This window comes from Melanotaenia boesemani, chromosome 6, assembly GCF_017639745.1.
Source record: "Melanotaenia boesemani isolate fMelBoe1 chromosome 6, fMelBoe1.pri, whole genome shotgun sequence".
Classification (NCBI taxonomy): Eukaryota; Metazoa; Chordata; class Actinopteri; order Atheriniformes; family Melanotaeniidae; genus Melanotaenia; species Melanotaenia boesemani.
Window position 1 is genome coordinate 21,298,269 of NC_055687.1, and position 15,363 is coordinate 21,313,631.

General features: G+C 36.5%; 1 protein-coding gene and 1 long non-coding RNA gene across 3 annotated transcripts; one reads left to right on the forward strand and one right to left on the reverse strand.

Annotated features, from left to right (window-relative positions):
• Positions 1 to 1,508: 1,508 nt before the first annotated feature.
• Positions 1,509 to 14,023, forward strand: c4b (complement 4B (Chido blood group)). 2 transcript variants are annotated; one of them, XM_041988674.1, is made up of 41 exons: positions 1,509 to 1,617; positions 1,891 to 2,077; positions 2,166 to 2,349; positions 2,432 to 2,502; positions 2,603 to 2,691; positions 2,771 to 2,853; positions 2,945 to 3,032; positions 3,597 to 3,720; positions 3,837 to 3,978; positions 4,555 to 4,667; positions 4,753 to 4,908; positions 4,987 to 5,154; positions 5,288 to 5,479; positions 5,727 to 5,870; positions 5,971 to 6,094; positions 6,837 to 6,908; positions 7,015 to 7,224; positions 7,321 to 7,435; positions 7,550 to 7,620; positions 7,711 to 7,850; positions 7,966 to 8,181; positions 8,290 to 8,341; positions 8,425 to 8,514; positions 8,592 to 8,798; positions 8,958 to 9,039; positions 9,200 to 9,392; positions 9,495 to 9,587; positions 9,885 to 10,047; positions 10,423 to 10,604; positions 10,761 to 10,919; positions 11,008 to 11,067; positions 11,147 to 11,237; positions 11,310 to 11,415; positions 11,541 to 11,631; positions 11,920 to 11,994; positions 12,068 to 12,170; positions 12,265 to 12,354; positions 12,866 to 12,961; positions 13,055 to 13,138; positions 13,232 to 13,364; positions 13,464 to 14,023. In XM_041988674.1, exons 1-41 carry the CDS (start codon positions 1,553 to 1,555, stop codon positions 13,603 to 13,605), a joined length of 5,046 nt encoding a protein of 1,681 aa, XP_041844608.1. In that variant the 5' UTR covers positions 1,509 to 1,552; the 3' UTR covers positions 13,606 to 14,023. The 2 variants fall into 2 exon arrangements, with proteins under 2 accessions (XP_041844608.1, XP_041844609.1); XM_041988675.1 differs by having other exon boundaries at positions 10,426 to 10,604.
• On the reverse strand, positions 3,985 to 12,828 carry LOC121642163. The gene is made up of 3 exons (XR_006010852.1): positions 12,816 to 12,828; positions 8,365 to 8,371; positions 3,985 to 4,104 (listed from the first exon to the last, which is right to left on the reverse strand). It is a non-coding gene; the product is annotated as an uncharacterized LOC121642163 (long non-coding RNA).
• Positions 14,024 to 15,363: the final 1,340 nt, after the last annotated feature.

A 15,363-nucleotide genomic window follows, 5' to 3' on the forward strand; every position in this document is an offset into this window, starting at 1 on the left:
TTCTCCAGAGTTGCAAAACTAACCTTTTTGTTTCTCTGTACACATTTTTTTCAAACAATTTAATTAATTTATGTGAATATTAATGAGAATAAGTTCTATTTGTTTGGAATAAAAACACTGATTGATGAAGGGATAGTGTGGCAAAGGGCATCATCTGAGGCTGGGTAAGTAAAATTTAGCATCTTCCATGAACCAAATGTGTCTGTAGATGATAAAGGCTGAAATGATGGTAAATTTTCTTGCAAAATACCCTTTCTAAATCCCATTTTTGTCACTAGGATATATATAAAAAGATATTAAATTGTGTATAGTCAGAGAGTACTTTTGCAAAACACATTCGAGATAAATGTCGCTACACTACCGGAGAAAGTTCTGTGTAAGGTGGAAGCACTAAAGCAAAGAGTATCAGTGCATCAAACGGAAACTGGCAAACACACAAGCTTCAATTTACCAACATGAATGAACTCTCATCTACACACAAATGAAATGTTTTATTAGCAGTCTTCAGATTTAAGGTGTAAACATTGAACTAAGTGGATGTATTTGAGGACACATGAATGTTTTTTGTTACTGGTGATAAAAAAAGAAATTATAGATTATTATAGACCTATGTATTGCTGAGGATCAGACACTACACTGCAAACTGAAAAAAAAGTCTGTTTAGTGTGTGTACTGTTGAATATGCCCCTTTTCCTCTCTCCATCTTTTTTATGCTGGTTATATATTGTAAAATAAAGTTTCAAACATTATTTCTGTGTCTGTTATTGCCCATACTGTGTCATTGTGCTAGAAAATAAAAAGAAGAGACAGCATTGAATATTTGTTCCTGACTCTGTTTGTACATGACTAACAACAATTAATGTATAATTATGATTTATTATTCACTTTCTTTATAAACTTTCTTAATAGAAGAAAATTAATTACTAAAATGAAGTAGTTGCTGTAGTCAGTTAGTAGTAGTCTGCAGATGAACTTATGTATTATTAAAAATTCTTAAAGTCCTGTTTTAAACACACACACACACACACACACACACACACACGGGGGGGCACGACACACTGGATTTCTTGTAAATCACATGATTTTGGGGAAATCTGACCTACTTGCAGTGGCCAATGAGAGGATGGTTACATATTGGCGAATAATTTCCATTCTGCAAACCAAGTGGAAATAGAAGTTCTTTTTAAATAATATGTAATTAAAATAGCATATTTCAGTTTGCAAGAGCTTTAATTTTTATTTTAGATAAATCAGTTTATTTCTAGGTATATATGCAGAAATTTTCATCATGTATGCCCCCTGCACATATCAGCTCACATGCTAAAACAGTTTTATGTGATTAATTGTTGCCATTTAGCATGCAACACGAGCCATTACTATAAGAAGAGGTACTTCTCTGTTTTTCTAAGTTGTAAATAAGTTTTTCTTAGTAAGGAAAACAGGGCGGGTATTATCAAATATAGTGATTGTGAAATACAGGGGTGAAGGACTTTTAAAACCTCTGTCATCTCTAAGCTTGTGTCAGAGCAAGCTTCGAAAAACAAGCTGCACAATGAAGTGCTGCATTGTTTTGTTACTGTTCACGGTCTTGGCTGTGGGGAACGCAGTGGAAGACAGGTAAATGAAGGAATAATTGTCAATATTGTGATATATTGTGATGCATATTTGTGATGAATGCAGAGGTTTCAATAAACCTTTTGTCACTTTGCATATATCATGACTAATCAAGTTATTTTTTTATACTGCCATCATATAAAGTATGCTAAATGACATTTTCTTATAAGGTAATAGACAAGACAAAGCATATAAATGTTTATCTACAAGTATAATAGTCAATGAATATAAAATAAAGGGTACAATTGAACTTAACTTTCATGTTTTTCTGTGCAGATTCTTTATTTCTGCTCCAAATGTGTTTCACATCGGCGTTAAAGAGAAAGTGTTTATCCAGGTGGGACCGGCTCATTTTAATCAGCCTATTACTCTCTACCTGGAGCATGTGTCTGGTACGGTTGTATCTGAGAAGAAAACTGTTGAATGTAAAAATGAAGGGAATCCTCAAACTGTTGAGCTCATGGTATGAAAACTTACCCAAGCATTAAAAAACATGCTGGATGTTACGTAGATTTAATTAAATGACGCTTCTCATTTTTTTGACTTCACAGATAAAAAGGGATGATTGGTTACAAATCCAAAAAAAGAAACGTCGTCCTTACCTCAACCTACAGGTAGAGAGCCCCAGCTTCAAAGGCGATGAAAAAAGGCGGTCAACAAAGGTCCTGGTTTCAAATCACAGGGGGTATATCTTCATTCAGACTGATCAGCCCATGTACAACCCAACACAAAAAGGTTAAAACGTTTGCTAAGAAATGTATGGTAACTTCAATCAAAGCATTGATTGTAATGTAATTTTATGTTGTCAATCCTTTAGTGAATTACAGGATATTCACTCTTGACCACAGGTTTAGGCCCCATGAGGAACCAATCTACATATCGATATTTGTGAGTGGATATATGTTTTTAAGGGGGAAAATGGCCTTGAGTTGTCAACAGATTTTTATGGTTAAATATTATCATTAATACCTTTAATGTTTCATAATAGAACGCTTATGGAAACAGAGTTCTGAAGACATTCAAGGTTGCCATGGGAGGGATTTACAGAAACATCTTCTCCATTCCTGATGTCTCTAAGTAGGTTAAAACAAATTTGCAAATTTGTGACTAACATATCCACACAAACATCACTGAAGTATAGTTTGTCTTTATGAAGAATGGGCACATGGAAGATTACAGCACACTATGAAGACGATGAACAGGATGCTGCTGTCCGAGAGTTCAAAGTCCAAAAATCTGGTAAGCATCAGAATGATAAAAGTGTTTTACTTTTTCACTAAAATAAACAGACACAGTTTCTTATCTTTACAAATACTGTGATACACCCTAGTTTTGCCAAGTTTTGAGGTGAACATCGCAATGCAGCAGAACTACATTTTATTGAACGATATTCATCTCAACTTCACCATCTCAGCAATGTAAGTGTCTAAAATCTAATTTACTGATCATGAGACTCACATAGTTCACACAGAATGAGGTCTGTCCCCCGAGCTGCATGTTCTGCTCTGTTCAAGGCAGAGCAGCTTGCACATGAATTGTGTTGTCTTTGTGGTGTGTTTGGCAGGATGAAAAAAAGCAGGATGTAAATGAGACAACTGTTTTAAAGGTGTAGCAGTTTGAATGCATCAGCATAGACACTGCTTGCAGAGGTTTTGTGTGAGGATCCATGGGACCTTCACGTGCCCATTATACGGGCATCTTGTCAGTCACAAGCTGGCCACTGCCTTTTGCTTCATTTAAATTCTACTTTAATGGGAACATGTGCACAAAATTAACATTTCTCTGCTATGAAAAGTATTTTTACAGAACATGCCTAAACCATGATTTACACAAAATGTGTCTGCTGCTGTTTTCATGTCTCACAGTGGCCTACTGTGAGTCTGCAGAAGCATTAAACTTATTTTGTTCTACACAGTAAACAGAGAAAAAGATTCATATTATTAATAATCTTGCAATGCAGTAACAGTTATTGTTTTTTCTAGGTACTCATATGGTAAGAGTGTCAAAGGGGCTTACCACTGCCAGTTTGGAGTAGTAAAGAAAGGTACAGCTGATGGCAAAAGAGGCATGCCTACCTTTATTAAGGGACTGGAGAAGGCTGGTTCGGTGAGAAAACAAACTCATTCATTGAACAAGTTATTCAAAGACTGAACAACATGTTGCCACTCTTTAGTATTTCATTAGGCTACTGCATCACCAACAACACATGTCAAATTTTACAGGTCCAAAATGGAATTGCAAGAGTTTCTTTTCAGCTAGAAGATATTAACTTGAAACTCAAGGAACGACTGAACAACACCCTCTTTGATCTGCAGAAAAATGGATTACGGCTCTTTTTGGGAGTATTTGTCACAAATGTTCAAAGTAAGGGACACACTGACTTTCAGCACTTTTCTAACTTGACTTTCACCTCATTCTAAAATCTCATAAATTTAATGTGATCTAAATAATAGTTTGCATTCACAATAGCAGCATGCACATCACAATTAACTGCTACAAATGTTTTAGCATCAGGCCTTTCCGTGTGGAGGTTGCATGTTCTCTCCAGGTACTCTGGCTTCCTCCTACAGTCCAAAGACTTGCATGTTAGGTTAAATGGCACCTCTAAAAATTCTCCTTAGGAATGAATGTGAGCATGAATGGTTGTTGGTCTCTGTGTGTTGGTCCTGTGACAGACTGGCAACCAGTCCAGGGTGTAACAACACTCTAGCCTAGTAGCTGCTGGGACAGGCTCCTGCTCCCCTGCGATACTGCATAGACATATGGAAGTATAGAAAATGGATAAATGGCTGGAATGTGAATTTACTCTTTGATATTGACGATATCCTGAAAACAACATTTATATCTACTGCTACAAACGTGACAAGAGGCAATTGGAATGAATGTATTTTTTTGCCATTGCGTTTATTGTTGATGTTGCGGTTTAATTTCTTTGCCTAGGTGGTGAAATGCAAGAGGCGGAAGTTTACCTTCCTATCATTTCCCAAAAATACACCTTAGACCTCTCTCGAACTCGCTCTCATTTTATTCCTGGATATCCATTAGATGTGGTGGTATGTCACATTAACAAATGTTAACAGCAACAGGTGCATGACCCCGATAATCTTTTCCTCAAGACTTTGTTTGTTGCTATTATAGCTTGTCATGCGTCTCCCAGATGGCTCCCCAGCAGCTGATGTGCCAGTAAACATTAACGTAAAAGGATCACAGGATTCTTGGCAAGGCAACACAAATCAGGAGGGGATAGTGTCCTATACCTTTAATATTGCTGATGTACCTCAGATTACAGTTGATGTAAGTATCCCTACACTTAGACATTTTTCCTAATTTACTTTAAATTCAGTTTTACTTCTCAATCTCTGCTTCCTGCAGGTATCAGCAGGTGGCTTACAAAAGGAGAAAATCATAAAACCTGCTTCATCTCCAAGTGGTAGCTATCTTCATATTGCAGTTACCAACAAAGTGTATTCTGTAAATGAAATGCTTTCTGTAACATTCAGCACCAAGAATGGCCCAAGCACAGGAAGCATATACTACATGGTGAGGAAATCTGATTCAATACACAATGTTTGTTCTGGGATTAGAAAAAAATAGTAAAATAAACAACAACCAAAAAAAAAAAAAAAAACCCACATTTGTTTAGATTGTTGATCTTTCATTATATGTTTTTCAGGTCCTAAGCCGTGGGATCATAGTTAAAGAGGGCTCTCTCAATGGAGGTACATCAGCTAAACACAGCCTGCAGATAACGGCTGACATGGTTCCATTTTTCCGTCTGATTGGCTATTATTACACCGACAACGGTAACATCATAGCTGACTCAGTGTGGGTGGATGTCAGGGATGAATGTCCAATACAAGTCAAGGTAAGTAAACAGTACAGATAAGACTGCAGTCTGAGTCAAATGAGACAAAACAAACTGTTACCTCATCGGACTGAATGTGCTTAAATTAGTTAATTTTTTACAAGTTTTGCATCATTTGTGACAACTGGGACGATAAAAAATGGTTGGAAAATCATGCAAATGCTGTTATACATTTTTATATTTGTTTTGGTGTGATCTAATAACTCAAATACTAAAACTGGAAAAAAAAATATTTTTGTCTATTTAGGTACAACAAACACGAAGATCTGAACCTGGAAAAATGTCTGAACTAGAAATTGATCTACATGGTCATGCAGCTAAAGTGGCTTTGCTAGCAGTGGATAAGGCCTTCTATGGTCTCAGTGCTGATAATAAACTCACAGCTAAGCAGGTAACACTTTTACACATGGCTTTTACAATTTATCTAATTTTCTTTTAAGTATTATGATTCATAGAAATACTAAGTTCAAGCTTTTGTTCTTACTTTGCAGGTGTTTTCAACCATGAGTTCATATGACCTTGGTTGCTCATATGGTGGAGGATCTAACCAACCATCAGTACTGGTGGATGCTGGCCTGTCTTTTGTTGATCAGTCCAGATCACATTGGAGACAAGGTATGGCAAGTCTATACGTTATTTATTAACATGTTCGTTCTTAGTACCAAGATTTGATTGATCAATGTTCACTTAATGAATTTCACATCCACGCAGTTACACCACAGTCTACTGTCACATTCTATGTCATAGAAAGTTGGTATTGTACAAATAAACACGACTCTAATCTAAATTTACTATAATGCTTAACTGTAATTCAGTAATAATAAAATAATAATTAAATTTAGGACTGATAATAATAACAAATGGTGATAAAAAAATAGCAGTGACATAAGAAACTACAAATAATTGTCTAAACTTACATTTTTAAGTGAGTGGTGAATATATGAGTAAATATTCCTCTGCAGCATCTTCTGAAAGCTTCTGCAGGACTTCCTCAGTGAATCTGGACAGATGTAGAGTAGAGTTACCTGTCAGTACTGTGCGATATAAGCAAAACATGAAGCTGTGTGTGATGTGTGAAACAACAGTTGGGCTTAATTATCACTGAAATATGAGGCTGCTCTGGTTCTAGAGTCTCACAGCATCTACTGCTTTATGAGGAAACTGCTTTTTTCAGCTTAGCTGGTACACCTGAAAAGGTAAACAGAATTTTATTGTTAGATAAAAACCACATACCTCTACACAGGAACCTTTTTCCTTCTCCTCTTTTCCAAACTTTCTGAAAGCCACACCTGAGCACTTGGGAGAGCTGTTGGCGTATTAACCTCTACCGGAATTTTTTTTTTATGCTTCCCTACAGCTTTTCAGTGTTTATCAACGTCAGCACGAAAGAGACGCTCTGTGGACCTTCAGAAGGAAATGATGACCTTAAGTAAGATATTTGACATTACCTCCTTGGTCTAAGTTAGCATGATTTTTTTTTTCTTGAAAGTATATTCTAAAACAGGTGCTCTTTCATTTTCTTTTGTCAATTTCAGAATCAAATTACACAGACACAGAACTTCAAGAGTGTTGTTCTCATGCATTTTCTCCCATTCCTATGAGACGAAAATGTAAAGAAAGGGCATCAAGGGTCCTTTTATTAAAAAATAAAAAGTGTGCTGATGCCTTTCTAAAATGCTGCCATGAAGCAGAGAAGCTACGAAAGAAAAAGATGCTAGAAGAGGGCCAGACTGGATTTGGCAGAAGTGAGTTAAACACTTTAAATGTCATCTTGAATAGCAGTTAACGAGTGTTACATGGTTATCAAGCTGAATACAAACTTTTATTATTTTTGCTTTTAGCTGCAAGCATAGACGACATTAAACAGTTTTTCTTGGACCCTACTGAACAGTATATCAGACGCTTTTTCCCCCCAAGCTTTGATTTCACAGAATTTGATGTGAATGGTAAAATCAGGTAAGATATGGATGTTAAACATTTTATTTTCAAGTGAAATGTCCAGTTACACACTAAGAAAATGATATCTTATATATTATAGATAAATTTTACCTTAATTGAAAATCCTTTTAGGCATGTTTTGACACTACCTGACTCCATCACCACTTGGGAAATTCAAGTCGCAACTTTCTCTGCAGAATCTGGTAACAGCTGTGTACTTCATAAATTCATGATCATTGATTAGAAAAACTGTACAAAATAACTGCATTGCAATTTTTCTGTATGTCATTCAGGTTTCTGTGTGGTTAGGCCATATGAGGTTAAAGCGTTTAAGGAGTCATTTGTGTCTCTGACACTGCCTTACTCAGTGAAAAAATTTGAACAACTATCTATTTCACCTGTTATCTACAACTATGGCGATAGAAAACTAGAGGTGGGTATAACCTACATAAAGGTGGCAATCATTGGACATTTATTATTTACTGCATAAAAGGGATGAAATTGACTTCTCTTAATGATATTTCTCTCTGAACTCTGCAAATCTACAGTTAGCGGTGCATTTGGAACAAACTGAAGGTCTTTGCTCTCCGGCTTCAGCCACCACCAGCTCCTATGTTCAAATTACTATGGAGCCACAGTCTTCACAGTTCGTGTCTTTCTCTGCTGTCCCAATGGTAGATAGCCCCATACCCATTAAAATACGTTTATATGATATTGAGGATGAGAGGGGAATAGATGCAGTGGAAAAAAATTTGAATGTACAGGTGAGAGAAAAGTTTAATTGCTGTAAAAATGATGATTTTAAAGTAGTTTAGAAGACAGGACGAATCAACCAAGGCATTCATTTGATCTCTTCTATGTCATTATTATAGACAGAAGGTTTAGAAAAGAGAGTGGAAAAAACTCAAGTGGTTAAATTAGATGGTGAGTGTTTTTATGATGGTCACTATTTTTCTGTGATATTTGCTTGGTGTTTTAATTCTAAGTACATCCCTTTATCATGACAGGGAAGAGCACAAAAACTCTCAGTATCGATGGATCTTTACCTGATAACACAGTTCCTGATGCGAGCTCTAATATATTCATTTCAGTTGAAGGTGGGTGCTGTCAGACATACATACACCTCATTATGTATAAAATAGGTGTCTTCATATTTCAGTTTTCTCCTCTACAGCGGATGGATTTGGCAGTTCATATGCAAAGAATCTCCTTTCACCTGAGAAAGTTGCCAGTCTGATTGTATTGCCTAGTGGATGTTTAGAGCAGACAATGAGGGGACTTGCACCGACAGCTTTAGCTATCCGTTATCTTGACTTGAGTGACCAGTGGTTTGACCTGCCTGCTGGTGCAAGAGATCGTGCCCTGGATAATATGGAGACTGGTAAGACCACAGCACACAGTTAACTGGAAAACATCTTCCTTTTTGATAAGTGTGCCTTGAAATTCTTCCCCTCCCTCATAGAAACAGTAAATAAAATGCACCGAATGAGTGTTGTGGCAACAGACATGAATTTTAATCATAGTAAACACTTTGTTTTAGGTTCTGTGAGAATTCATGACAAATACAGGATTAAAAACAATGGTGGTTATGCATCATGGCAATCAGTTTCAGCTAGTAATTGGTGAGTATTTTTATATGTCTACTACTTTATATTTTATGTCTACTCATGGCATGACAGCAACATAGAGTCCTATAACAAACTAGCTTTCTTCATTTCAGGCAGTACAAATAAACCATATCCCCCAATTCATATCTCCTAATTTTCTTTCTCTTTTCATTAGGCTTACTGCCCTTGTAGTTAAAGTTCTGTCGTTGATAGCAGAGCGCTTAGCAGCAGCTACTGGTCAGCAAGGCCGGACTGCCAAGCATGTACCAGTGGAACCAATCCAGAAACCTGTGGATTACTTGATCTCAGTACAAATGAATGATGGGTCATACCCTGATCCACATCCTGTTTTACACAGAGGTGTTATGGTAAACTCTCTTGAAGTTGGAATATATTTGAATATTTCAAAAAGTTTTAGAATATTATGACATGAAGGATGGCTGGCTAAACTCTCTATGTGTTTAATATAGAAAAGCAAAGACCGAGATGCATCCATGACTGCTTTCATTACTCTGGCACTGAACCGATCCCTTCTGTTTTTGACATCTGACCGACCCAAAGCGGTGAGACTATCTAAAAATTACCGTCCTAGGTTTCCAGCAAAGTAGCAATATCATAATGTAGCTCAACATTTAATATGTTAATAAAAGTGTAGTTTTGTACTATTTATTCTATGGAGATGTTTTTTATGCCACTAATTAGCGAATTGGGATAAAACACATAGCATGCTGAAATGAAATATAAAACATTTAACTTGCTCAAAATGTAGACATTATGTACATTTCAATGACCATGGTTAGAATTTGATAAATCAAAACAGTTCAACAGAATTACCAACCTTTTATGTTACTTTCTAACAGGAAGCAGCAATTTTAAAAGCAACAACATATCTCGAGTCACAATTTGCAGAGCTTGAGCATCCCTACGCTGTGGCCACTGCCGCCTATTGCCTCTCAGTCTGCCTGCCACAGGAAGCCAATCGTTCATTTGCATGGAGAAAACTTCAATCCATGGCAATAAAAGGCATGTCAAATAAAATACATAAATAAGTGTATACAGTATGAACATATCCTCCACTGTTAATGTATACATGTAATTTCATTTTACATTTCATGGGAAAGTCAATTATAGAAAATTATTTGAGAAATGTTTCTGTATCAAGATTAAATTACCTGAATGAAATGTTTCCAATAACTGAACTAAATTTTCAACAACCTGACAAAACACAACATTTTGGCAGACTGACACAAAAATCAGCATTGTTTACTTATTTATATCACCGTTAAATTCTCCTGAGAATGATTGCTTTGTAAACCATGTTGCTTACTCTTAGCTATGAAAATGTATTTAATGTTTATTTATTTATTTGTTTGTTTGTTTGTTTAATCTAACATACATCAGAGAATGGCTGCTACATGTGGACAAATAATCCCAGTGATCAAGCGAAGGCCACTGCAGTAGAGACAACAGCATACGCCCTTCTTACTGCAGTTGCACATGATGATAGGAAGTGGGCAGATGAAATAGCCTGTTGGCTAACTAGCCAAGAAAATTATTTTGGAGGCTACAGATCATCACAGGTGATTATGATGCCACTTCAGCAATTACATTAACCTTAGTAAAAATCAATTTTCTTCAAATCCCCCTTCCCCATTTATTTATTTCTGTTTCAGTTTTACATAATGCATTGATCATCAGCTTTATTTAATTTATTTATTCATTTTTACCCTGCCCAGGATACCCTCATGGCATTGGAAGCCTTGTCAGAGTATGAGCTAAAACGGTACAGCAGTCCTGCTGCAAATATGATTGCAGAGTTCACAGCTGCAGGAAAGAATGAAATTATTAAGCTTGCACTGGAAAATAAGAACCAGAAGGTGGAAGCAGACCTGAAGGTATCACACAGTATTTATGCAAGACCTTTAAATGCAAATGTGTTATTCTCAGATGTCACTCTGAATATGAATTTCTTTGCTATCCTAGATATTTACAGGGAACAAGGTTAATGTGAGCATAACAGGAAAAGGAGAGTTTAAGTTTAAAGTGAGTTTATTTAATTTCTCAGTCTTGTATTTTGTGAATGCTATAACAATTTGCAGTAAAATGTCCCCCTCTTTGGCAGACTGTAAAGGCTTACCATCTGCTTGACCCTGAGGATGACTGTACCAAACTTTCTTTAAAAGTATCATTAGATGGACAAGTGACATACACAGGTGAGTTATTGTAAATGATAGCAAATCCCAACCAAGGAAAGCTGCACACTTAGGATCATTTCTGTTTTTTAGCTGGGGTTGTAGAAAATTATAACTACTATGAAGACTATGATTACATCGAAGGTTCTCACAGCAACCAAATCTCCGAAAACACCGTTACCTACAGTGTTTGCGTCAGGTTAGTTGAATGAGATCTTGGACATTCTCCTTCTAAATATCCATCACTTTAAACCAAACAAAACTAGGGTCACTGTTTCTGATTCATGTCTTCCTGCACTTTTCCCGTTGTTTCTATTAATCCAGTGTCAGCCCAAACTTGGGTCTTACAGGGATGTCCATTATTGACATCACTTTACTGAGTGGATTTAAGGCTATAGACAAAGACCTGGAGAGGGTGAGTTTTTCTTTCTACTCTTTTAATCCTCATTATCTTCAGCAGAGTGGGAGGCTCTTTGTCAGGCATCTGTACTTATTGGAGACATGTACTGCAACATATCATAATACTACTACCACCATGTTTAACAGTTTTTGCATTTCTCATAAAAAATAATTCAAAACTACACTGCTTGTACCTCTTGTATTAAAAATATGTTTCACTAATCAGATTTCAGCTAAATTGGAGGGATGAGGGATATAATGTCATTCTACTATAGATCAAAACCATTTCTTCTCCCCTGCCCAGCTGAAGCTGCCACCTGAACAATACATTACCCATTATGAGATTTCCTATGGAAGAGTGCTGATATACTTGGATAAGGTAAAGTTAAAGTCCAATTATACAAAAAAGGGCAAATGGTCACTATTAAACGATATTCTCTTTTTCTTTCCAGTTTTTTGCAAATGAGGAATGTTTTAGTTTTAAGGCTGAGCAAACCATTCCAGTAGGCCTTCTGCAGCCTGCTCCAGCTGTATTCTATGATTATTATGAACCACGTGAGCCATTTTATTTATGACTTCACAAACATCTTTTTGTACATCTTGGTTCAATTTAACAGGAATTTATTGCATCTTTGTGTTTTCTTTTCAGAAAGAAAGTGCACTGTGTTTTACTCTGCTCCAAAAAGAAGCAAAATGGTCTCTAAGCTGTGTTCAGAGGATGTGTGTCAATGTGCAGAAAGTAAGCATTACACACTTTATATACAATAGAGCAACAAAGTTAAAACATTTTAGCACCTTTTGATTTTGCCAGATACCTCTGCTAAGTCACGGCACTATGTATATCTGTTTAGGCTCTTCCTGCTCTCTGGTCACCTTTACCACCGTTAACACATTGGCAATGCATTTTTAATTTATAATAGCACATGTTGCAGTTTCTGCTAATAGATTACCAAATCTATTTTTTCAAAGCTAATTTGAAAAAAAGCAATGTAAGCTAGCGATGCACCTTTTCTGCTGTGTATTTAGACTAGAAGAACAACCACAGACAGACTTTCTGACTTAAGGTTTTTCAATTATTTGGTTCAGTATTGTGGGAAAGTTTCATTTACAGATGGCTGGAATGGAGTGAAAAGGATGCTTTTACAGATGAAGAAGACTTTGACCCACGAAGACTTCTGAATAAATGAACTGTAGGAGTACTATTAAAGTTTGCATAAATGATTGTATTTGCATTGTGCTCATATCTGTAGGACCCTGTCATCAAGTACAAGAAACATTCAAAGGGAAGAAAATAAAAAAGGATCAGCGTCTGCAATATGCTTGCTTCTTCCCTATCGTGGAATATGGTCAGTACTCATGACATTATTTTGGAAGCATGTAATAGTAACTTGTCTCAAGCTAATGTGTGTTATTCATGGTAGATTTCTGTTGTGTTCCAGCGTACATCGTTACAGTTAACAATGTATCTGTGAAGAGCAACTTTGAGCTGTACAAAACTACTGTAAACGACGTCCTCAGAACAAGTAGGTGGACTAAGGCAAGACTAAATAGTTAAGTGATGTTTATGCTTTTTGTTGACTGGCATTTCATAAAGATATCTATCATCTCTTTTCTAGATGGAGATATGCTTGTGAAAGAGAATTCTGTTCGAGTGTTTGCCAAGAGGCTTCACTGCAAGGGGGAATTAGAGTTGGGAAAGCAGTATCTCATCATGGGCAAAGATGGCTCCACTACAGACTCAAATGGAGCGTAAGTGCAGGATGACAAATGATATCATTAATGAAATCATCATGAAAGTACCACTTTAAATGCACTGATATACATTTTCCTATCTACCTCTTTTTATAGGATGCAGTACCTTTTGGAATCAAACACCTGGGTTGAAAGAAAGCCTCTGCCTCAGGAGTGCCAGAATAGTGCCAATAAAGCGTTTTGTTATGGGTTTAATAAGTTTGTAGAAGAGTACAAGATGAATGGGTGCACACAATGAAAAAGACATACAACTTTGTTAACTATGATTGCAACCCACCGACCATAGTGTAGTTGCTGCAGCTTGCATAGTTGTAGAGCTTTTTATTCACTATTTGTGATGCTTTAACTTTGTTTTACAGTATTATACTATAAACCATTACATTCACCAGTAATCAGTGCTATTATTCTGTCCATTACCAGGTGACGTATTCATTCTGTCTTCACCACTTTGGTCTTTATAGTAGCAACACAGCTTCAAATTTTCTGTTCTTTTCTTAATGTCTAACACAGTCACAAGACTTAAGGCTAGAATTAACATTTTGAAGTTGGGTAACAAATTCCTTTATGTTTATCACTGCTTGTGCATGTTGAAATAATTGCTCAAAATGTAAGTGAACACTGAAATAAAAATATAAAAAAAAGTCCAGTCAAAAATATACATTTGATTTTTCATGTTTCTTCCAGAAGTGTGATTCAGTTTGACTTCAGCTTTCCGTTTGAATATATTTATTTATTCTTTAAATGTTTTCTTTCTATTTTACAGGCAGCAAAGAATCTGAGAGGGATCTCTGTACTCAACCCAACCCCACTCAGTTAGCCCCCCTTTCTTGCTTAACATCTGCAAGCTGAGGGAAAAGGAGTAGGAGGGAGTGGTTTTGAACACATGAGACTGATTCACTTGCTCATATTAGAGTGCATAGTTTGGACCAATAATCTCCTCATAAGGATAAAAGTTCCCTATTAGGGAGAGTTTATACGTCTAGTTTCAAATGTGGTCAAACAGGAGACATGATGCAGAAGGTACTGGGTGCAATTACATAATTCAGAGTGAGGGATGGGGGCGGGGTGGGGTTTGTGAGTGAGCAGGCCGTGAACAAGCAAAGGCTTATGTGCTTATATTATTCTAATCTCTGAGGCCAAGTCCAATGTAAGCAAACCTGGGAGGGGGGGTATGGGGGGGTTCGGGGGGTGACCATCACTTCAATCACAGCAACCTCAATCACAACACTGTTTCAGCCTCACCATTAGACATTTCATTCATTTTATTAGATTTGAATAAATAGAAGGTAAATGAATGCAGATCTCAAGATTACTTTAGTGTGCTGTCAGTAGCCAGCAGCACATTGTTTGTACAAAAGACCACACTGGACATAGTCAACTTTTTACTGCAGCCCCCTCAAAGTAATCAGGGACATGTCATGTGCAAAAAGGGTAAACTTGTCCCCTGATTAAAAGTTATTATAAATCAAGAGTAGTCACAGAAACCGTGGTAGAAGTTTGTTGTTGTTACACATTTACGATTTAAAATATACTGGACTGCAAGTTAAATATAACATACTGTCTCAAAAAAAGGGGAAACCTTCCAAATAAAAAGTAAATATATGTATGTATACAGTATGTATACAACAGACACATATGGACACACACAAATATATATATATATATATAATTATCTATTTTTCTTGACCTACAAGCTGACCTAGCCTGACATACCAAATATGCTGGAGCAGCATCCGTGAGCTTCCTGGGCAAATGTGCCTGTTTAATCAAATTTATTTTTTCAGGTGTGCGTTAGCTGTAGCTGCTGAAGGTATGAACCTATTTCTTTTTTTTTCAAAGGCCAACACAGGGTCAGTAGTGTGAGGGTGGTCTAGGTGCAGAAAGGAGTAAAGGTGGAGCTTTTACTGGAGGCTGCCAGCAGATGGAGTGGGATTGCCCTCTTTGAAGTTCAATAATTTAATAATTAATAATTTTTTTTTTTACCTCAACATGAAAC

Excerpts from the sequence above, each read along its gene's own strand:
- c4b (XM_041988674.1), top strand. The coding sequence starts at position 1,553 with ATGAAGTGCTGCATTGTTTTGTTACTGTTCACGGTCTTGGCTGTGGGG. Across the intron at positions 9,040-9,199 it reads TCAGTTTCAGCTAGTAATTG|GCTTACTGCCCTTGTAGTTA; the intron begins GTGAGTATTTTT and ends TCTTTTCATTAG. Across the intron at positions 10,048-10,422 it reads TCAATCCATGGCAATAAAAG|CAGAGAATGGCTGCTACATG; the intron begins GCATGTCAAATA and ends TCTAACATACAT.